Source organism: Osmia bicornis, chromosome 4, assembly GCF_907164935.1.
Source record: "Osmia bicornis bicornis chromosome 4, iOsmBic2.1, whole genome shotgun sequence".
NCBI classification, from domain to species: domain Eukaryota; kingdom Metazoa; phylum Arthropoda; class Insecta; order Hymenoptera; family Megachilidae; genus Osmia; species Osmia bicornis.
In genome coordinates, this window is record NC_060219.1 from 1980656 (window position 1) to 2003309 (window position 22654).

The 22654-nt window shown below is 28.9% G+C and overlaps 4 protein-coding genes across 6 annotated transcripts; 2 read left to right on the forward strand and 2 right to left on the reverse strand.

The window, feature by feature from the left end:
• Positions 1-270: 270 nt before the first annotated feature.
• LOC114874739 (carboxypeptidase D-like) lies at positions 271-8568 on the reverse strand. 2 transcript variants are annotated; one of them, XM_029184314.2, is made up of 15 exons: positions 8234-8568; positions 7663-7907; positions 7431-7586; positions 7176-7351; positions 6935-7082; positions 6743-6837; positions 4800-5305; positions 4243-4716; positions 3897-4165; positions 3255-3429; positions 2800-3179; positions 2572-2713; positions 999-2481; positions 737-913; positions 271-654 (listed from the first exon to the last, which is right to left on the reverse strand). In XM_029184314.2, exons 1-15 carry the CDS (start codon positions 8318-8320, stop codon positions 518-520), a joined length of 4650 nt encoding a protein of 1549 aa, XP_029040147.2. In that variant the 5' UTR covers positions 8321-8568; the 3' UTR covers positions 271-517. The 2 variants fall into 2 exon arrangements, with proteins under 2 accessions (XP_029040147.2, XP_029040146.2); XM_029184313.2 differs by having other exon boundaries at positions 7992-8564.
• A 9-nt stretch (positions 8569-8577) lies between these two features.
• Positions 8578-10648, forward strand: LOC114874740 (WD repeat-containing protein 55 homolog). 2 transcript variants are annotated; one of them, XM_029184317.2, is made up of 8 exons: positions 8578-8660; positions 8899-9072; positions 9149-9341; positions 9423-9605; positions 9672-9745; positions 9817-9983; positions 10046-10263; positions 10359-10648. In XM_029184317.2, the coding sequence occupies exons 2-8, from the start codon at positions 8964-8966 to the stop codon at positions 10618-10620; spliced, it is 1206 nt and encodes a 401-aa protein (XP_029040150.1). In that variant the 5' UTR covers positions 8578-8660; positions 8899-8963; the 3' UTR covers positions 10621-10648. The 2 variants fall into 2 exon arrangements, with proteins under 2 accessions (XP_029040150.1, XP_029040148.1); XM_029184315.2 differs by lacking the exon at positions 8578-8660 and adding an exon at positions 8667-8789.
• A 102-nt stretch (positions 10649-10750) lies between these two features.
• LOC114874747 (cytoplasmic FMR1-interacting protein) lies at positions 10751-17045 on the reverse strand. The gene is made up of 19 exons (XM_029184328.2): positions 16518-17045; positions 16176-16397; positions 15916-16095; positions 15652-15833; positions 15058-15582; positions 14756-14960; positions 14484-14698; positions 14286-14416; positions 14035-14205; positions 13874-13956; positions 13735-13803; positions 13567-13640; positions 13103-13508; positions 12826-13025; positions 12223-12752; positions 12064-12158; positions 11763-12001; positions 11534-11681; positions 10751-11454 (listed from the first exon to the last, which is right to left on the reverse strand). The coding sequence occupies exons 2-19, from the start codon at positions 16383-16385 to the stop codon at positions 11239-11241; spliced, it is 3879 nt and encodes a 1292-aa protein (XP_029040161.1). The 5' UTR covers positions 16386-16397; positions 16518-17045; the 3' UTR covers positions 10751-11238.
• Positions 17046-17214: 169 nt separating this feature from the next.
• LOC114874748 (E3 ubiquitin-protein ligase TRIM33) lies at positions 17215-22448 on the forward strand. The gene is made up of 11 exons (XM_029184329.2): positions 17215-17674; positions 17890-18119; positions 18203-18483; positions 18578-18688; positions 18767-18961; positions 19032-19144; positions 19301-20467; positions 20575-20734; positions 20804-20987; positions 21077-21229; positions 21342-22448. Exons 1-11 carry the CDS (start codon positions 17344-17346, stop codon positions 21513-21515), a joined length of 3099 nt encoding a protein of 1032 aa, XP_029040162.1. The 5' UTR covers positions 17215-17343; the 3' UTR covers positions 21516-22448.
• Positions 22449-22654: the final 206 nt, after the last annotated feature.

Genomic DNA, 22654 nt, shown 5'->3' on the forward strand with positions numbered 1-22654 from the left:
TCGTTCTTCGCGCATCTCCAGTGCGCATCTTCGACCTGATTGGCGATACTCCAAACGAAGTGGAAAGCGATTAGCAGAGAGCTCGCTGCGTTCCCCCACCATCTTCCAACCTGCGCGTCGCAGTTATGTACTCTGGTGAACTGCGGTATACAATCTTTTATTCATGCTTTTCCATAAAGCATATGATAAGTTACTATTGCAACAAATATGTTTTATTAATGATATGAATAGAGCCCTATACTATATATGTATATTTAAAAATTAATAAAATCATTTATGATTAGTTTAATACGTATCCAAATGTTATACATATATCTATATGTATACTTAATACTATAAAAAGATATGTTTCAAATATCCAATTTATAAAGAACAAATTCTAAATCATAGATATCTACAAAAAATTCTTAATATGATATAGAAATGTAATTAACTATGGCAGCCAATTGTTTTCTTAAATTTTATATTCTGTGTATAATTAAAAAAATAATATTAAAATTATCACTTAGCAAGTGTATTATCTGTTTTCTTTAGCTGCCTCCTCATTCCACTCTTTACTTGGTTTAATAAATTCTAAATCACTAGCTTCATCAGAACTTGATATGTTATCATCATCAAAATATGGTTTTGTGACTTCAGTAGTTGGCATATATCCTAAAATCATATTAATTAGTAAAAGCACTAAAGTACGTTACGAGAAACTAAATGAATTGTCATTAATTTTAATAACACCAACCATTTGTTGGTCTTCTAAATATTTCAATTTCTTTTTCATCATCATCAAAAAAGCTTGTACCATCTCTAAGTAAGCTAAATGCATATCCATTCCAATTTTTTGTTTCTACATTTTTGGAAGACCGACAATTTGCCCAAATGAACACAATACATGTAATAATTCCCAAACATATAGTACCTGCAAGAATATATAAAATTAAAAATGATCTATTAGCGATGCACTATAATTTAATCATAATATATAAATCTATTGAACATCTTACTTATAAGAATAATAAAAACGATTCTGGGCATTCCCATAAATTTGTCATTATATCCTAATTTAAAAATTAAGTACGAAATGTCGTGTACATCTGGCGTGATGAATATCTTATTTTGTTGAATGTATCCTGGTGCACTAGCACTTATAACATGTGTACCAGGTTGAAGTAATAACCAATAAGCACCATTTAATCCATTTCTTACATGATGTATTGATTTGTTGTACGATAAAATAGCATTTTCAATGGGCTCATTATTTTTATTTAGAACGTATCCTTTTACCCCTTCGTTAAGTTTTTCTACCATTGCTAACAGGCTAGCTTTGTTGTTCTCCCATATATTTTTTGCATCATCTGTATTGCAACAAGTTACATACGCATCTATCATGAGTGTGCTTGTATTTAGATAAAGATAATCCATTAATGAATCTTTTCTTTTTCCACTGATACCCATGCCACCATGAATAATACCATTAGTATTTATGCGTAGATCATGATTGCACTTTGAATTTGTCGAGGTCATATGAATATTGTATTTTGTATATGATAATGCTATATCTTGCAATACATCATCGTCATCAGTTTGATATATTTCTCCATGTATTTTTCCATATTTACTCGCAAATGGAATTTCAATATGTTGTGATCCAATATTAAAATTTATTGCTAATGCAGTGTTAATTTGTTTAAACCAATTAATTATTACATTTGCATTCGGAGTTAATGTATTATCAATAGGAAATTGTAAATCATTTATAATAAATGGAGAACAAGATTGACTGTGATTTGTATTTTGAGTTAAATCTGGTGCAATGAATATTGTAAATTTGTCCAAGTAATTTGTAATTCTAGTATCTTTCCCATAATGTTCCAATAAATAGGTTGCAAAGTGTAATAAAAGCTGGGAAGTTACAGGTGCACCATTTGAAATACCGGCAACAAAAGCTATTGATGGCCGTCCAATCCGTTTATAATTATTTTCAATTCCAATTTCTAAACACATTATTCGAATGCCTTCTTCTGTTTTACTTATTGTATGTAAAGTTGATAATTGTGAATACTTATTATTCAAATCAGTTAACACTTGGTTTACGATATTTGGTTTTCGGTCTTCATCATATTTTTGAAGTTCTATTTCCTTCGTTCGATGTTTTATCATTTTAACGTGAGTATCAAATATATTCTCATTATTTACGTGAACTTTTATTGATTGTTCAATATAATCTTCACAAGAGATCCTTAATAAATATTCACCGGGAAGAAGAAGAATTTTGAAATAAGCCATATTCTTTGAAACATGATAACTTTGCGTTCCAACTTTAATGACAGCATTTCTCAGAGGAACGTTATTTATATCTGTTACCATTGCACGAATGCCGGTTGTAAGACTACGAATAAGTTGCATCAAGGGTAGTAAGTTTTCACGCCAAATAGTTGGAATAGACTCTGCAGGTGGATACTTGCAGCAAGACAAATTGATACTTATCTGAAAATAGTACACAAATATAACAATACGTAGTGTGCTAATTGTTCGACCAATATATTTTTATAAAATAATGAATCACACACTACTTACTACAGGTATATTATATTCCTTTTGAATATAGTTTTGTACTTCTTTGACGTCGTTATTAAGAAAACTACACGTTCCTTTATGTACTGATTGTTCATAATTTTTAGCAAGAATTTTATACACATTTAAATTATTATCTGTATAACTAAAATAAAAATACGAAAGATTCCAATTATTATTATAGGTACTGTATATAATACGTAGAATATTAATAGTCTGCATTTTTATTACCTGATTTTAAGCGTACCACTTCCTAATATAATTATTACATCATATTTTTCATTAGATAACATTGTTTTAAATGCACTAGCAACTATATTCAATCTGTCAGGATTAGTATTATCCTTTTGTAATAATCTTGTTCCTACTTCATCATACACAATAGGATTGCACTCTTGAATATTTAATATATTATCAAAACCAGGATCAACACCAGGAATAAAATGTAAAACAGAATTATTTAATATCCTTTGTATTGGAGGATCTCCAATTTGATTTCCCATAAGAATATGAGTTGCTAAACGTAATAACATTTCTCTACCCACTGGTTGAGAAGCAAATAGTCCTCCAATTAAACCAATATGAAACTTGTTCTCTTCTGGTCCACCCATCTTTACATAAATGATATTGTTAAATATGTATAAATATATGCATTGAACCATGCATTTTTTCGATAATATACTTACATTATGTGTAATTTTTAGAGAATGAATAGCCATGCTAACTAATGATTCTCCAGCTTGAAATTCTGCAACGTTGGGTTGATGACTTTCTAATTGACTAAGCCTAGCACTTAATTCAGTGTTTTTCAAATAAACATTTTGTAAATTTGCTATTAATCGAAAATCATACGCAGAAGACCTAAAATCAGAATTCATGTATTTGTTAATATACATAATTTATTTAAGAATCAAACATGTATGCATTACTAATTTCAATTGTAGACAATAAAAAATTGTAAAATGGTCTATCACATATAATATTAAAAAAAAAATTGTTAATAAACAACACTATATAGTTTAAAATAATAGCAAAATAATTAAAACAATAAAATATTCAATTAAAATCATTTTAACAGTCATATTCTCTTCTAATAAAGTAATGTGATATACTACTCTATTATATTCAATGTATATTTTGTGACATACTGAAATATTTACTTAATGTTCTGAGGAGCTTTTAAATTTCTTCACAAAACGAAATGTGATCCTTTTTAATATTCAATGACACAAATGTTATTATTCTGGAAGTTATAATTTTTATAAGAATTTATTAAAATAACCCTTGCGCTGATGATTATATCATAAATATCAAGTATATAACTATACCAATGTTGAGGATCATCCCTCATTAGCGTAAAATCCACGGTTCGTTCTTCTCCAATATCAGCAGTATCTGGTACTGTTATGCTTTGTGTTTGAGCTTCATATCCTACTGCACTAGCTGTTACATTATATTTTCCTGGAACCAACAGACGCCAATAATCTCCACCATCAGCTGCATAAATGTCGTGTTTAATTCCTTCCACAGATATTTTAGCATGTGGTATAGGACTACCAATAGAAGAACGTACTACACCATGTATACCTTTACGAGACTATAAATTAAAGGAATAATAGTTATCTTAATAACATGTTACATTATTATTATTAATATGTATATAAATATAAATACCATTTCAATAAGACGTAGAAGAGGTTCTCTGTTTTGCAACCAATATTTTGGTAGTTCAGTTGCATTTGGGAATTTTGTACAACCTACTTCTACAGTGATTTCAAAATCGTTACTATGTACATAATTATAATCTTGCATGCCTCCGCTAACAGAATACCATGCAGCTCCATTAGTTATACCATTTGGAAAACTCTTCTCTAAGACATTTTGAAAATTTAATCGTTCGTTCGGAAGTGGAGGACATGGTTCTCCAAGATGCATAAGAGGATGAGCATTTGAGTATGCCAATGCTAACGCTTTGAAAACTTTATCATCTGGACTTAGATTTTCAGCATCAGATGCATACTGTGGTTCATTATCGTACGGATAATTTGCTACTAATGCTCCTCCATGAAAGTTAGCAGAGAGTACAAATGGAATACGTGCAATCCAATCCATTACTGCTTTTGTTTCAGGTTCTTGCTCTTTGTTGTACTGTAATTTAGAGAAATATAAATTATATTAAAATTGATAATTAAAATGCTTTTTAAACATATTAAAAAAGTTAAAATTCATACATCATTTGTTTCATATTGATCAGGAAAGTTTCTGTTAAGATCAACACCTTTAGCATTTGCTCTTCCCCGGGTTCCATATATACCCCCTTTAGAAATTTCATAGCCATCTGGATTCATGCTTGGTAGGATATGCAATCTAACATTTTTTAATATTTTCGTAACTCTATCATCGCTTCCAAAGTTTTCACAAAGATATTTAAGTAACAGTAGTAAAATTTCTCTTCCAACTACTTCATTTCCGTGCATATTGCCAATGTACTTTACTTCTGGTTTATTTTGATTGTGCTTTCCAGGATTTTCTGTTATTTCCATGACATACAATTGGCGTCCTTTAACAGACTCCCCTATTCTATAAAGCCTTGTTATATTTGGATAATTTGAATGCAAGTCCTTTAAATATTTTTCCATCGCTACATAATTATGATGTTCAAATTTTGTATCTTGGAAAAATCCGTATTTATCTATAGGTCTTATAATTTCTTCAATTTCACTTCCATTTAAGTTTCCTGTGTATACATAAGTAAAACATTATGAAGAAACCATATTACAAACAGATATTCTTAAATTTATTAATTCTATAAATAAAACAAATTGAAACTAACTGAATGATAAAAAATATGGAATATAAAATTCTAGATATATGGTATAGAGACACAAGGTATAGAGAAAACAAAATGACAGTAAAAAAAAATTAAAATAATATTTTATATTGGTACATTAATGGATAAATAATTACAGGAAAAGGCTGGAGAACATTTAAGAAAACTAACTCACTGTTTAAAGCAAATACGATACTTTATTTTTAGTTTCAGATATACATTTAATTTAGATATACTATACATCAAATTACAAATATAACTGTAACTTATTTCATTACATTTTTTCTTTTTACGAACATTAATACAATTACAAAATAAACAATTGTATGTATGGTACTAAGCAGTCTCAATATATTGTTCATACATTTTTCATATACCTCATATATTTATGTTTCTTTATATAAACTACCAAAAATAAATTAAATAACAAATTCTAATTCTTTCAAAATAGAATTTTTTTATGAAATTTAAATCACTTAATTTAGTACGAATCTTTAAAAAAACAGATCTAATCTAAACATTTTCAAAATATATTAAAGTATATATCCTTTTGTTTGTTTCTTTAAAAAATACTCACTGTATTCATTTGTTCTTTTAAATGTTTGATAACTTAAAAGAGAGCATTGATATGAAAAATAAATCATGTTATCTGTTATACTCTATATATAGATATGTTCAGTACGTAACAATATTTTTTTGGCGTATATATAATTTTAATACGCATTTACCAAATGTTCAAGCATACCGTTAACAAAAAGTTGTATATTAAATATGTTATAACCAATAATTAATAACATACTTTTGTCAAATTTATGCTTTTTTTAAACAAAATTAAAATTAATTTTGTATGTAAATGATAAAATATTCAACAAATAACAAACAAACAAAAAATGAAAATAATAAACAAAAATTCAAAAACTGATGCTTTTCTAAGGTTTATGTTTTGTGTTTAAAATGAATGATTATCTCGTGAGCTAATAATTTTCGAAGTTGATTGTTTTCTTACAAATAACAAATTTTGATATATTTTTCTCCATACCTTGTGTGAGTTTTTATGTTTGTTCATATCAGTAATAAAATAAACTATAATAAAATTTATAGATATATCAGTATTAAATAATATGGTGTCGAGATATTATATGAATGCTGTAAAATGAAAATAAAATGATAAAATAAATAATCATATTGAAATAATAAATAAAAATATAAATAAAAATTTCGAAAAAAAAAAAAATAATACTTTTATATAATCATATTTAATAATGGATATTATTTTAAAATGGAATTAGTGTAAAGAACGCAAAATATTGAGTAGCATGTAATGAAAATCTGTATCTTGGTTACCTTGATCATTATAGGTGTCCTGTTTTAAAGTAAAATTAAGTATGATTGGTTTATCTAAATCTACAGTAACATTTATTGGTTCACTCGGTTGATATCTAAAATGATAAAGAAGTATATTTTATAAAACCAGACGTAATTATCTATCATATAAAATATGTTTGAAATAGATATTATATATCTCTGTATGCTCACCCCCATGCTTCTGCATGAATACGATAGGTTCCAGGAAGCAACAAACGCCAATATTCTCCGCGATGTGTGGTATAAATATTGTGATTTATTCCATCTACAATGATAGATGCTGTTTCTATTGGTTGACCATCTATATCCCTTACAACACCTAAAATTAAAATACAGTTTATTATACCTTATAAGTAACAATAATTAGTAACAATTAGTAATAAATAAATACAGGTAACAAATAATTAAACACCTTTCACTCCAATATGTGCTTGCTCAAGATATTTTATAAGAGGTTCTTTGTTCAATCTCCAATGCTCTGGCATTGTGGAAGCATTCGGATATTTACAACAACTAAGTTCAAATGTTATTTCAAATGCGTTAGAACGAGCATAGTTAAAATCTTGCATTCCTCCAATAACTTCATACCTGAAACAAATAAACTTTAATAACATCTTTTTACCAATAATATTTATACGAAGTAAAAAGTTTAAATATTTATATTTACCAATATGCTCCATTAGTAACACCACCCTGAAAAACATCTGAAGGACATGCATTACCTGCTCGCATTTGTGGATGATTATCAGCATATGTATGAGCTAAATATTTGAACAATTCATCATCCGGACTTTTACTTTCAATACAACAAGGAGATGAAATTCTAAAGGGAACAAACTCATTAAACATGATATATCAAATTTATATACTTAAAGCGCAGAAGTATTACTTTTTCTTACCCAGAATCATAAGGATAACTAGCCACAACAGCACCTCCATGAAGATTTCCTGATAATACAAATGGTTCTGTAGCAATCCACGTCATCATAGCTATTGTTTCATTTTGACGCCCATCTAATATGCTTCCACTTTTTTGAAGATGATTAGTTCTCAGATTAAACTGATCTGGAAAATCTCTATTTAAATCAACATGATTTGCATTTTCGCGTCCTGAAAAATCTTTTTTTGATTCACATTTTCCTTCCTAAAAACATATGTTATTAAATAAATATACACATTCAAAGTGATCTTAAATGATAAGATAAGCAAGGAAGAATGAAGATATTACCTCTGATTTTTCAAAACCATCAGGATTCATTGATGGCATAAGAAAAATATCAGTGTTATTAACTAATTTTGTAATTCTTTCATCTCTTCCATAATTATGAAGCAAGTATTGAGCAAGATAAATTAACAATTCTCTACCAACAGCTTCATCGCCATGCATGTTAGCAACATATTTCACCATTGGTTCACACAATTTTCGTTCTCTAACATTTTCAGAAATTTCAAAAACTAATAAATCTCTACCTTCCACAGACTTTCCAATAGAAGACACTTTTGCCAAATTAGGATATGATTCAACCAATGAACTGAACAACTGTTTGAGTTCATCATAGTGTGTATAGTGAGGAATGATAAAATTTTCTTCTGAGGTAGTTTCGGAATTTATCACGAAACCATTAATACTTCCGACGAATAAACAGATAAAAAGTACAATATTATACATTCTATGTACATGTACCATATTTGTGTACATATATTTCCGTGATATTCTATGAAACTTTTTTGATTTTAACAAGACATTCTACAAAATGCAATATATACAATACCAATATAGCATCTTGATGACGTCTGCAACTACGAGCGTGGGTAGAGTAGGGTACGGAGGACCTATATATAGAAGACTCCACAAGACTCTATCGATAGGGAATTTAACTCTCATCAATTTCACACGGTATGGTAATTTTATCACGATGGAGTTTATAAATATTAGGTTCTAATGTTCTGATAAAGTAAGGTTAGAAGTCAAGAAATATTTTATATTTTTATTCAATGATGCATTTATATAAAGAAAACTTAATAGGTAATAGATTTGTTATATTATATTGTACTGAAAATGATGTTTAATTTATGTTATATCATTTATACAATTTCAAACATTTAGCTGCAAATATCTTAATATATAATTACAGATGACTCTACCCTAGACAGTGATGAAAGTAATAATAGTTATGATGATAATGACAGTGATAGTAGTATGCAAAGTCTCTCAGAAGATGATAACTTGAGTAGTAGCGATGACTCTGAAAGTGAAAATAATGAAGAAAATTCTGTTTCAAATAATAATCAAACATGTAGTTATACAGGTAAGTTTTGTACATCAATACATATATTAATTTGTTTGTATAAACATTAAACCTACATCTACTATTATTGTTGAAGGTAATGATATGGAATCTAATTTATTAAATGAGGATGAAGAAGAGGATGAAGTTGTAAAAGCAATAATCAGGGCAAGAAATACAAATTCAAACCATCCTCCACCAATTATAACAGAAGATCATGTTGTAGACACATGTTTCCATCCTAATTCAGACATGATTGCTGTAGCTAATATTGTAGGAGATGTACACTTGTAAATTTTATAATTATTGCTCTTAAAAATTAATCTTAAATAATATACAATAATTTAATAAACATATTTTTCACACGTTAGATACAAGTATAGTAATACAGAAACAGAACTTGTATCAACTTTAGAACTACATCTTAAAGCATGTCGTGATATAGAATTTAATGAAAGTGGTAAAACATTATTTTCTACTGCTAAAGATTTATGTATAATGCTCACTGATGTAGAAACTGAGAAATTAACAAGATTATACGAGAATGCACATACGTATGTATATAATCATCTTCTGTATAAAATATGTCATATATTTATTGTATAAATTATAATTTTTAGAGAACCAATATATACAATGACTATAATTGGAGAAAATATGTTTGCAACAGGAGACGATGATGGTGTAGTAAAATGTAAGAGACATTTATACTATTTTTTGTTTTGTTTTTAATGTATAATTATACTTATATATAAATATTTCAAGTATGGGATCTTAGACAAAAAGAAAATACACCTGTGTTTTCATTTAAAAAGATGGAAGATTATGTTAGTGCTATAGTAACAAATGAAGAAGCAAAATATCTTGTGTGTGCAAGTGGAGATGGATCTCTTACCACATTCAACATACCAGGAAAGAAAATGCATGTTCAAGTATGTATAAATAAGTATTATACATTATTTGATTATCTGTTTACATATAATTATTTTACTAGTCAGAGGAATATGAAGAAGAATTAACATGCCTTGGTTTATTTAAATCTGAAACAAAAATTTTGGTTGGTACAAGTAAAGGAAAGATGTATATATATAATTGGGGAGAATTTGGACTTCATTCAGATGAATTTCCAAGCTTAACTAAAAAGGCTATAAATTGTATGATTCCAATTACCGATAATGTTGTAATAACAGGAGGAGAAGATGGAATGTTAAGGTGAGATGTAATCTAAGCTTACATACAGTATAGTATGGTCTGTATTCTGTATGACAAAACAAATTAATACATGTATTTGTTGTATTAATTTACAGAGCTACTAGTTTGTTCCCTCGTCGTAATCTTGGAGTAGTAGGTCAACATGATCTTTCTATTGAAACACTTGATGTTAATAGGGATGGTACTCTAATTGCATCTTCCTCGCACAATAATGACATCAAATTTTGGAATGTACAATATTTTGAAACCTTAAATGTCACAGAACCCGTGAAAGGTGGGAAACAAAAACAATTGAAGCATAACCTTCCAAGTAGTAAAATTGATAATGCGTCTAATTTTTTTTCTGATCTTCAATAAACAAATAAAGATAATAACTGATGTAAAATGGTATATTTTCATTTTCACTTTTGATTCTAAATAATTATTCAGTTTTTTTCTGTTTATATGACTTCTTTTATTCCAAAAATGATAGTAAAAGTGCATCAGATATATATGTATAGATTATATATGTATACATTTTCAAATAGTGATAAAGATTTACTGGATATTTATCACTAATTACAAATATTTTATACATTCTTTGTTATACTTATTAAAAATATTTATACGCGATAAAAGTTTTGATACAAATAAATAAAGCATAATACAACAAATTTAAGAATTCACAGTAAATACATAAAAAATTTGAATGATATATCTTATTAACTTATAAATAATACTGATTAATGTAACAATCTAAATACTAATAAATTTACATAATTGATCTTTGATTATATTCAAACGTGTGAATATAATTATTTTAATATCATGTTTGTAGAAGTGAGAATATGTTTTTAAACAAATATTCTAGATTATTTAAAAAATATTTTAAATGATAAATATTCCATACCTTAATTACATTTACGAATGATTTAGAAAGTAAAACTCAGCCTTCATTATTATTGAATAAAATATATTCTTGTTTACGACATTACTTTACTGATGATTTATTTCACGTAAATACTCTGGCGTATGGTAATGTTGCTGCTGTGCATGGGCAAGCGAAGGATGAATCGGAGGTGGAAAACACCGAACATGTTCAACACTTGTTGCATCACTATCTCCGCTTTTCAAGTATTTATTTAATACAGCAAAAATTTGTGAATTTAATACTTGAAATCTTCTGATTCTATCCACCATTCTTTTTAAGTGCTAGTTAATAGAGGTGGAAGTAAATGATTAATTAGATATAGTTAATGAAAAGAAGTATAATTCATTTATCAATACTTACAATTCCTTTAACATTTTCGTCTTTACCATCTACGCGTTGTACTCTTAAAATGTGATAACAAAAATCCAAAGCTTCGAATCTTCTTTGTTGACCAAGTAATACTATCATGGTGCATCCAGCCCAGTGCAATCCTTCACCAAATAATTCTCTAAAATATGGATATTTATACAAAATTTGTGCATATTCTAATTATTACGATATCAATTTTATACAAATGTGAATCACTAACTCGACTGTAAATTCTGTTTCTCCGACGGGAATGCAATATACAAACTGCAATGCACTCCATAATCTATGAAATTCTGTGCATTCATCGACATTCATTACTCCGTTAGCGGGAGGAGGACCAACCCAAATGGGATCATTTAAAAAACTATGCAGTCTACTAAGTACTACTTCGAATATTGACAAACCACAACAAAGCCGTTCTCGTGTTAATAAGTCCCCTTCTCTGGCAATCATTGCTTGCTAAACAATTTAAATAAGATCTATATTTTCTGCACATTTTTTAACAGTTCTTTGTTACTTACCTTAGCTGTACCTAATTTATCTACATTTGGAACAATTTGTAAAGCAGCGTATTTAGCTTCAAGACGCTTTTGTTTGGTTTCTGGTTTTTCACCTTCTGAAGTTTAAATTACTTTAATATTTAAAAAATGCTTTTATTTTTGAAAGTTGAAAAATCATACCTTTGCAATATGGTCTAGGCAATATGTTTTGAAATGGTGCTGCGTGTAATAAATCACAAACTTCTTCTTGTGATAAAGCTTGTTCCATTAAAAGGCAAAACAAAATTGTGTTACCAAATTCACGAAAATTATGGAAAAGTTCAGTTTTAGCGTCTGGATATTGCACAATGTCATTTAACTGGGCATGATAATACCCCAAAACTCCTGGAGAACCGTAATCATATCTCGGAAGTTTACAAACTTTTGGCATAGCCTCCATTAAGGTCTTAGTAAATTGGTGTAAACTTCCTTGAATTAAAGATTTTACAATTTTTAAAAGTTCTTCCATTACCACTGCAATACCTTGATATCCAAGAAGTTTACACATTGTTCGAAAATGCTGCGGGCCAACAAATCCTGAATATTGCCCATATTGTGTACTATACGCTAAATTTAATTGTTTACTTCCCCAGAGATAATGGTGAGACATTTGTGGAGGTTTATCTCTATGTACTGGTTGTACAAATTGTAGTCCGCGACATTTTACAAACCTATTATAAGCATATCATATTTTAATACGAATTAATTACTAATTTTATATTTTTCTTCTTTGTTTTGTTATACCTATTTGTTGCTGCATTATAGCAATAACTAGGAAGAAAATCATAATTCAGTTCCCAAAATACATGAAGTGTAATTCTTCCATATGGAGCTAAAACATTATGATTTGCTTCACGGAACATAGCATCATATTCATCCAATGCAAGCCATTTACTTAAAAGTTTATGAGTAAGACGGTTCACTTGTAAAAGTCCTTCTAATTCCTATAAAATATATTGTATTATTTTGTAATTTAAACCCCGTATAATATTCAACTATTCAATAAAGGTAATTGACTTACTACAACTCCTGTGATATCGCCAGATTCAAATTTACTTATTGCTAAATCCAATGATTTTTGCATATCCGCGTTAATGCGCTGAGTAATCAATTTATTTAAATCAATACTTCTTCCCAATAATTGTACATGCCTCTGTTTAAGTAAAGTTTCGTATCTATTGGCGCGAGGATAAGGAAGTAAATATGCTCCTAATGCAACACATTCTACTCGAAATCTTTTATCTAACAAGATACTTGCAGCTAATTGTTTATAATGAGCAAAAATTTGTTCACTAAGCTTGTAAACAAACTGATCAAAACATAAGTTCACTTCAGCTTCTACTTCATCGTAAAGAAATTGTTTACGAAATATAGTTAAAGCGTACAATGCGCTATCATTGTACAAATCAAGTGGATATAAAACATACCTAAAAGAAATATTGCATTAAAAAATGCAAATCGTAAATATGTCTTACTTTTACTTACTCCATCATTGATGGTTCCTTGCTTCGTAATATATGATCGGTTAATATCCACGGCATGGACATCTCGATGGGAAACTAAAATATGCATTGATAATTTTTGTACCTGGTATAAAATCATTAGTACAGATAATCATAAAATATTTATAATGACATTAATATAATAGAGTACCTGAATACGCTTCTCCATGGTGATCAAATCACTGCACTCTTCATTATGTTGATGGCGTACTTGGCATTTCTAACCATGAAATCAAGCACACAATATACTATTTTTAGAGCAGAAAAATTGAATAAAGAATTTTAATTACCTGTATCTTTCGACCCATAGTCATTTCTAGGTAAAATTCCCTGTACCATAATTGAGATAAATCACAACAGTCCTGCAATGATTCTACAAAAAGATAAATATACATATTAACAAATTACTGTACATATTATGAAACTGACAACTATGGTAAGTTGTACTTACCACTAAAATTTAAGAGATAACTCCAATAAAAACTAGTTTTATGAAACTGATCAATTTGAACAAGGTACTGTCCATCAATATCTTTTCTCAAAGTACGTTTCCCACCACTCTTATCGGCAATCAATGATTCTAACATAGTACGGACCATATAAAGCTGTGTCGAAGACGGTCCTAAACAAATATATTGATTTTAAAAGTCAAAAAGTCAAAAATCATGTAACATTGATAAATGTAATTTTTTCCAATCTTACCAACATTTCTGCGTGGTACCTTAATACCAAATCCATTGTCAGGATCTTTCTTTCCTTTTAGTGCAGGATCTCCTAATGGTTCTACACCAAAATGCCAATCTGCACAAGTTTCTCTTACAGACACAATAATGCTAAAAAGATGGATAAATAATTTAATGCTTGAACAATATCCTTTGTTGAACAAATTAATATATCTACCTCCTAATAAGATCTTTTTTATTTTTTATTGCTTTACGCAATGGTTCTCGCAAAATAAGTTGTACAAAATCTTGTAACTCTGCATATATATTTCGACGAATCGCATCAATAAAGACGGTTTCCATACGCGCCATTAGTACTTGTAATCCTTTAATCATTGCAATAACTTCTATCAAAGCAAATTTCTCTTCGTCTGTATAATTGTAACGTGTAGCCTAAACAATAAAATATATTTATATTTATAGAATAGAAAAATTATTAATATATCTTACTCTCTCGTATTCTTCAGCTTCTTGTGGACATTCTTTATTCATATGATGATCAGTTGGATGGAGAAGTTTCCAGCTATAGAGTTCGGTCACGACACTCGTCCACTGAGAAAGTAATTGCAATCCCCGTAATGCTAATTCTGCAGTTTCCCGATTTTCTGCATCACTTCCACATTCTTTATATGTTGTGGTTACTTCATTACTATATCTGTATTGTGATTAATAAAATTAATATTTTTTGTATAAATTCAGGTATACTGTTTCTTTTTTCATATTTAAAAACAGTAATTATTTTTTATTATTACCTTGCTAATTCACTAATGTATTTTACATGATCTTCTCTAATTTGTGGAAGGTGTACCATAAGATCAGCTTGAGGGCTTATACTATTTGAAGAAGCAGACAGTGGCCATTTGGATGCATCAAAATGTTTGGAACGTTTGATATAATTAAAAGGTGCAATTTGCATGTCACCAAATAATGGTACTACTTCTAAATTTTTGAAGATTCTATCAATTCTGTCTAATTTTAATTTCTTTTTTTGGTCTAGTTTATTGATATTGCAGAGTTCACTATCCATTAAGAATAAACCAAATCCCATTACTTTTACTAACATATGTTTTTCATTTGGGGTCAAATACATTTTAGTCTCAAACATATGAACACATATATTAACAACATCTGCAAGCAACTCTTCGTATCCTGCAATCTTTTCCAAATTTTCTTTTACTGTATCGCGAATTTTATTTTGGGTAGCTAAAAACATTGATAAATTTTGAGATTCTTGCAATGTTTGAGAATCAGACATTACTTTAAGAAACTGAGCAGCTCTGAAAAGAAAGTGTTATTCTTTTCAATCAAACTTTTGTTACTGATACAACTAAGAAAATAACCGTTACCTTCTATACGTAGAATAATCATTTTTCACGCTAGATTTCATATTTTTAAGTTCATCTAAAACTGCAAACATGTTAATAAATTTTCCTAATGTAAGTAAGTATGCTTCTGAAACAAAATCTTTTCTTTTTTCATGATGACATAAACGTTTTACTTCTCCAGAAAACCTTTCAATTGCTTTTCTCTGAAAGATAATATTATATGAATTTCATACACGTAAACATATATACGTACAAGGCAAAATTATTAAGTAATTAAATGCTTACTTGAAAATACATAAAATTCAGTAATTTGTTTACTTCTGGTGCTAATACTTCTACTGTTTTTTCATAAATTTCTACTCTGTTTGGCTGTTCATTAGATTTTGGCTGAGGAATTGCACGGGAGCAGCATCTCCATGTATATAACATCACTGCATGTTTCAATCCTTCCTCTAATAATTCATTCTTTAAAATAGAAGTAAAGAAGATTATTTTTTATAAATAGTAGAAAAAGATTTATATTTGATAGTTATTAATATAATTACCAAACTTGCATGAACAGTAGCCTCTTCGATATATTTAGCAATTCCAGTTACAAAACCATTTCTATCTTCAAAATTAGTATCAAAATTGGCTTGATATACTATAGAACATGGTTGTGCCTCGATGCAAGGCTGTTCATATGGCAATGTAAATTCATCAAGTACATCAACATTCGACAAAGCATCACCTAAAGTTACTTTGTCGGTAGCCATGATAACTTAAAACTGGATAAAAATATTACATACTGTTAATACTTGAATCTCATTAAAAATAGATATATAATATTAATCAATTACTAAAAAATATTTATCTACAATTAATCATTGTCCTTTTATGTGACTTACCTCTGCTTACCTCTTCTAAGATTATGTTTCTAAAGATAAATGTACTAGAAACTTATAGTTATAAAAAAGTGAAATAATTTTCAAATACTTTACAGTATATCTAACATATTTTGATACAATAATGTTTGATATAATAAAGTATACTGTGAATACATATACTTTTAACACTCCACCACTGCACTCCACCCTTTTACTATAATAAATAAAGTGATTATCCTATCAACAATATTTAAAGTCTATGTTGCAAGTTTACCGCGCATAAATCGACACGCAACGTGATGCGCGCCCAAAACTCAACTTATATAAATTGATATAGATTAGATCAGCCATGTTTTACGAAACTTTGGGTCAAGTCAAATAAGTTGTGACAAAAGAGGAAAGATTGTACAACAGACGAGATATAAAATAGAATCTATTCTTCTCTGTTAAAAACATGGAGTGAGGGAAACCCGCAGCTCTTCTTGACATAACTAGATTAGACTATTAGACCGAAGCTGTATTTAAAAAGCTTCAATTACTCAATGTACTAGTAATTTTGTACCAAAGATATGGAAAATATTATGTAAAAATTGTTCCTGAAAATATTTCTCATATTTCTATTTTTTTATATTGCGGTATTCACAAGGTATTCGTCAGATTCACAGTCGCCGATTCAGAGAGCGCCATTACTCCTTGCTGTTGAGTTACATATCTACATTGCAGTAATTGCAAGCAATAGAAAATTAATATGGTGGACAATGGCGCTACACGGTTTAAGAAATATATATTTTCATAACATATAAAAACAATTCTTGTGCGTATTTATTGGTACTTGAATAATTGTAACATGGAGACTCGAACAAATGAGCTATTAACAACAGGCCCATTAGCTACGGTTAAAGAGGAACCGCTTGATCACAGTGGCGCGAAGCAAGACATGCAACCATCCCAAGTGCAGGGCGTTTGCATTGAAGAAGAGTGCGAACAGCGTATTGAATGTACAACAGATGGTCAAGAGAATGAAACGCGTGCATTTTTATCGAAGTGTGTATTTTGTGGAAAAACATTCACTTTTGGTGATGATCCAAAACTTTTAGAATGTTTACATGCAGCATGCACAGCATGTGTCAATAGTAAACTCAGTGATCATAATACATCAGTTGACGTGGATGTCTTGTGTAAGACTGTATTACTTATTTATTATTTTTTATTTCATAAATCCTAATATGCGTAGTATATGACTTTTAGTTCATTCTCAATATTCATATAACTAAGTACTCAAACATTTTATCTGTTTTGAATATATTTTTGTATTTATGCAATTAAACTTTTTGCTTTAAATGTATATACGTACTTCATACGATTAACTTTTGTTTACTATTTATTGTTACAGTGGAAAGCAATGTGATTGCATGTCAAATTTGTAATGTTACCACTCAAGCAGAAAATTTAATTGAGAATCGATTTCTTTCAAAGCTTATAGAAGAAGATAATAGTCCAGGTACTGATGATGAATCTAAAGAAACAGAGGAAGAAAAAAAATGTACTAGTTGTCACGATAATGCTACTGCCACAAGTTGGTGTGTGGAATGCGAAGAATTTATTTGTCAGAGTTGTGTTCTGGTAATAAAATTATAATATTGTATCATGTTATTATAGTTTTTTAAAAATCAGATAGAAATTATTTTGAATATCGTATTTTTCAGGCACATCAAAGATTAAAAATAACAAAAGATCACACAATTAAACCAAAGGATGAAGTAGCCAATGATAGAGATAATGTTAAGAAAAGTAGCAAAAAAATACCTGGCTGTTTGTTTTGTACCATTCATTCGCATGAACAGTTGTCTTTATTTTGTCAAACATGTGATAGACTAACTTGTAGAGATTGTCAGTTAACTGAACACAGAGATCATAAGTACAAATTCATTCATGAAATTGCTGCTGAAACACGATCTTCGGTATCTACTTTACTTAAGGAAGTGAGGTAATTTCCTTAACTTTTCTTTAAATATTTTTTTTGTACAATTACTGCATTGTTTTAGAAATTCTAACTATGTTTAAAATGTGTTTGTTTTCAGTTATAAGCGGGTTTTATTGAAAAGTGCAATGAAAGTTATAGAAGATAGGCAAGTTCTCATTTTAGAAAAAAAGAAAAGTTTAGTACAAGACATAACACAAATGGTGGTGCAGTAAGTTTTTCTTAAATTTTGTACTTAATCTTATGTTTTAAACAAAATTATTTAACTTATGTAATACCTTTTATACAGATTAACAAATGCAATTAACACAAGAGGAAAACAGTTGGTTATGCGTTTAAATGAAGTTTGTGATCAAAAACAGAATACTTTAAACGAAAAAAAAGTTGCTTTAGACCAATTATCGAAACTTACAGATCATTGTATTCAGTTTGTAACTCATGCTTTGAAAAAGGGTTCAGATATGGAATTACTATATAGCAAAAAGTATGTATTTAGTTAATACTGTAAAAGACTTAAAAATGATCAGAAACGTTTTACAATACCGTTATTACAGATCTGTTACGAGTCATTTGCAAAGAATCAAAAGTAGACGAGCGGACATTCCAAATCCAGAAATACCAGTTAGAATACACTTATCTTTGGAAAAAGTACCAGATTTGATAAAAGGTTAAATTAATAATAATAGGTGCTTAATTATATACTATTAATATAGGTAGTTTGTGGTATTGCTATAAACTAAAATTATTTTACTTTCTTAATTACAGTAAAATAATAAACATTTCATTTACATCACGTAAAATATATATATTTTTTTAATTTCAGTGGTTTCATCCATTGGAGCAATAGTTGTAGATGGTAGAGTATACCCTTCAATATCTCCATTAGGTGGAGTAAATGCACCGTATAATGAATCTCAAACAGATCAAAAGCAAACAACTAATCTATCAAATGTGCATATGGATGGTTCTTCCGTAGCTACACCATTACCAGCTGCAACACAACCCTCGAATAATATGCAACAAAATTCCTATCAGCAAGTGCCTCTTCATCTAGCATCCCAACAGCAGCAGCAGCAACCACAATCGCAAAACTATATGCAACATCATCCTCTGAATAATATGCCACCTCGATCATCACCACAGGCCCATCAGCCACGTGTGCCGTATGCAGTTAATTTTAATAATAGACTGCAACAGCCATTAATGATGCAACAGCGTCCTTTAGGAAGTTGTCATCAACAAGTAACATCATCTACACATCCTCATCAACAGGTTCATATAGACCAACTGGGACAGAACACAAGTTTACGCGGACTTCTTGCACATAATCCCCCTCCTTTTCGTCCTTCTACAAATCATGTACCATATCGCTTACCACCTTATAGATATCCTCCAAATAATTCTCAACGACCAGTACCACCACATACGTATCAACCACCAAATACATCTATTTCAATGCCTAATATGAGGCTTCAACAATGTAACCCAACTTCTCTATCTACGCAACATATAAATTATCCTATTCAACAACCAGCTGCAGCTCGTTGGCATATTCCTCAAAATGTTAATCCTTGTCTTCCTTGTTATACTTCCCGTCATCAAACACCTTCCATGCCAGTTCCTACTAATGATACTTACAAAATAACATTAAAAAATCAGCAATCAAATGCAAATCAAAAATATAGTACACAAACAAGTACTGTCTCCGACAATCCACCTCAGTCACAAAATGCAGTATCTGTTGGTCACACAGTCAGCTCATCAGTACCTAAAACGCCTAGTCCTGTGCCTGCTGGAAAATCAGATGAAACTGAAAAAAGTTTAGATAAATTTTGCCAAAAATCCTTAAACGATTTAATGCTCACTATCGCAAAATTAGATAGTAACGGAATCGTGGTAATACCAGAAGCTCAACGAAATCAATTAGATTCTACTCAAGTAGATAGTTCAACGGATGAAGGAATGAATCCAATGACTGAAAATTCATCAGGTATTTTAATAGCTTAGAAATAATTATATAAAATATGTTTAAAGATACATATAGTATACATGAAATATAATGATAAATATATATATACACAATTATATGTTCAATAGATAATTCAAAAAATACTGCAGCATCCATGACAAAGGATGATCCCAATGAAGACTGGTGTGCAGTATGTATGGATGGAGGAGATGCAGTATTGTGTTGTGATAAATGCCCAAAAGTCTTCCATTTATATTGTCATATTCCTAGCTTAAGATCGTTTCCTGAGTAAGTATATAAAATCCTATAACTTAATAAGGCTTATAAATATTCATATAAAATTCTTTTGTGCACCAGTGAAAGCGAAACTTGGCAATGTATGTTATGTACGAATGTTCTTGATTGCTCGGATGATCCCCCAGAAGAAAGAAAACCGAACACAATGAGCGCGAAAGAATTACGAATTGCGCAAAGAATTGTATTAGAACTTTATTGTCAGTACGAACAAAGTTTACCTTTTCGCGAAGTCGTATCTAGCGAGGTAAATTTATTGTAATCGTTTATATTATATGTATTATGTATATGTATATAACATAAATGTAATTAAATTTGTTTGTTTTTCATCAACAGATAGTTGACTATCATCGTATTATAAAGAAGCCAATTGCATTGGATGTAATTAGAGATAAATTAAAACCTAAACATCCAAATCATTATACAGATTTGAGACAGGTGATGGCAGATATCAGATTGATGTTTAAGAATGCTTTTACATACAACCCTGTAAGTTTTGTTTTAAAAAGTTATAATTGTTTACGTTCCTCAATATCAGTATATTATTATTGTATTACATTTAAAAAAATTTTATATGATCATATGATGTTATTTTGTTTAGGTTGAATCACAAGTGTATCAAGAAGCTCGAAATTTAGAAGAATTTTTTGAAAAATTATTGTTAAAATGGGCTCCAAATTATGCTTACGATGATCCTTTCCTTTCGGCTGATAGAGATGAAGATGAAGAAGTATTTCCTCCCAACAGGAAATATCGACGTATAGTTAGTGATTGATTTTTATTTTGCACAATTGAGCACTTGAATATTCATATTATTTTTAAAACACGTTATATTTTAAAATAATCTGTGGACATTTCTTAGTTATATTGAACATTGCTTTTCCCATTTAGTGAATTAATAACGTACATACATTATAAATGTTTAAAGACATTAACAGAATAATTGAACAAACGTTTATAATTATAATATAGAATTCTTCGAATTTTTTGTTTAATACAAAAAAATTTATATCATGCTTGATATGTATAAGCTTATAAGTGCATGAATTTATAAATTAATGATGAGTATATTTTTACTCACAAGTTTTTTATCTATAAAACGTTCAGATGCTTATTATCATTTATGAATTGATCATGAAATCATTTGATAAAATATGTATCATTGTTGCACACCATTAAATGATTTATTAAAAATTATATTAATTTTATGATGAAGTATTTCAGTAAATACACAAGTATATTTTTTATAAAGTATTATGACTTTTACATATATACATATATACATACACACACTATCATTCTAATAAAATTTCATGGGGAAAATGTATTATTCGTTGATAAAAAATTATAATTGACTATGTTCAGTAAACATACTAATTGGAACTGTTATAAACTGACACCATTCACTAAGATTGTTTTAAAAATAATTCATCCTTTTAACATTCATAGTATATGTTACATTTAATAGTCAAATACACGTTCAATTTATTTTGTAACAATACATTAAAATTAACTATCTTAATGTTTGGTTCTAACTTTAACTTATTTAACAGTAGTCAAATATATATATATATATACTTTCATGAAATTTCATACATGTTAGATTAAGTGCATATCCAAAAGAATTACTTTTATATAAAAGTAATCAGTAGATTTTTTCAGATGATTGTGTTTCTAAAAAATTGATTTTGTAATAAAAATCGTAAACCTACAAATTAAAAAATATTACATGTTACATATGTAATCTTATAGTAGAATTGATTTTATAAAAATTTTATAAATTTGAAACACTTATGTATCATTTAAAATGTAATATGTTATGCTGATAAAAACGAATAAAAAGTTATGAAGAAATGGAGAAAAAAATGAATTTTGTCACTGTTACTAAAAATATTTACAGTGATTCCTTTTTTA

Excerpts from the sequence above, each read along its gene's own strand:
- LOC114874739 (XM_029184313.2), bottom strand. The coding sequence starts at position 8,462 with ATGTACACAAATATGGTACATGTACATAGAATGTATAATATTGTACTT. Across the intron at positions 7,908-7,991 it reads ATGGTTTTGAAAAATCAGAG|GAAGGAAAATGTGAATCAAA; the intron begins GTAATATCTTCA and ends ATATGTTTTTAG. Across the intron at positions 6,838-6,934 it reads ATTCATGCAGAAGCATGGGG|ATATCAACCGAGTGAACCAA; the intron begins GTGAGCATACAG and ends TTATCATTTTAG.
- LOC114874740 (XM_029184315.2), top strand. The coding sequence starts at position 8,759 with ATGATGCATTTATATAAAGAAAACTTAATAG. Across the intron at positions 9,342-9,422 it reads ATTGTAGGAGATGTACACTT|ATACAAGTATAGTAATACAG; the intron begins GTAAATTTTATA and ends TTCACACGTTAG. Across the intron at positions 9,606-9,671 it reads TTATACGAGAATGCACATAC|AGAACCAATATATACAATGA; the intron begins GTATGTATATAA and ends TATAATTTTTAG.
- LOC114874747 (XM_029184328.2), bottom strand. The coding sequence starts at position 16,385 with ATGGCTACCGACAAAGTAACTTTAGGTGATGCTTTGTCGAATGTTGAT. Across the intron at positions 13,804-13,873 it reads CTATGGGTCGAAAGATACAG|AAATGCCAAGTACGCCATCA; the intron begins GTAATTAAAATT and ends TTTCATGGTTAG. Across the intron at positions 13,641-13,734 it reads CCATGGAGAAGCGTATTCAG|TTTCCCATCGAGATGTCCAT; the intron begins GTACTCTATTAT and ends TGCATATTTTAG.
- LOC114874748 (XM_029184329.2), top strand. The coding sequence starts at position 17,344 with ATGGAGACTCGAACAAATGAGCTATTAACAACAGGCCCATTAGCTACG. Across the intron at positions 18,120-18,202 it reads TTTGTCAGAGTTGTGTTCTG|GCACATCAAAGATTAAAAAT; the intron begins GTAATAAAATTA and ends CGTATTTTTCAG. Across the intron at positions 18,689-18,766 it reads ATAACACAAATGGTGGTGCA|ATTAACAAATGCAATTAACA; the intron begins GTAAGTTTTTCT and ends CCTTTTATACAG.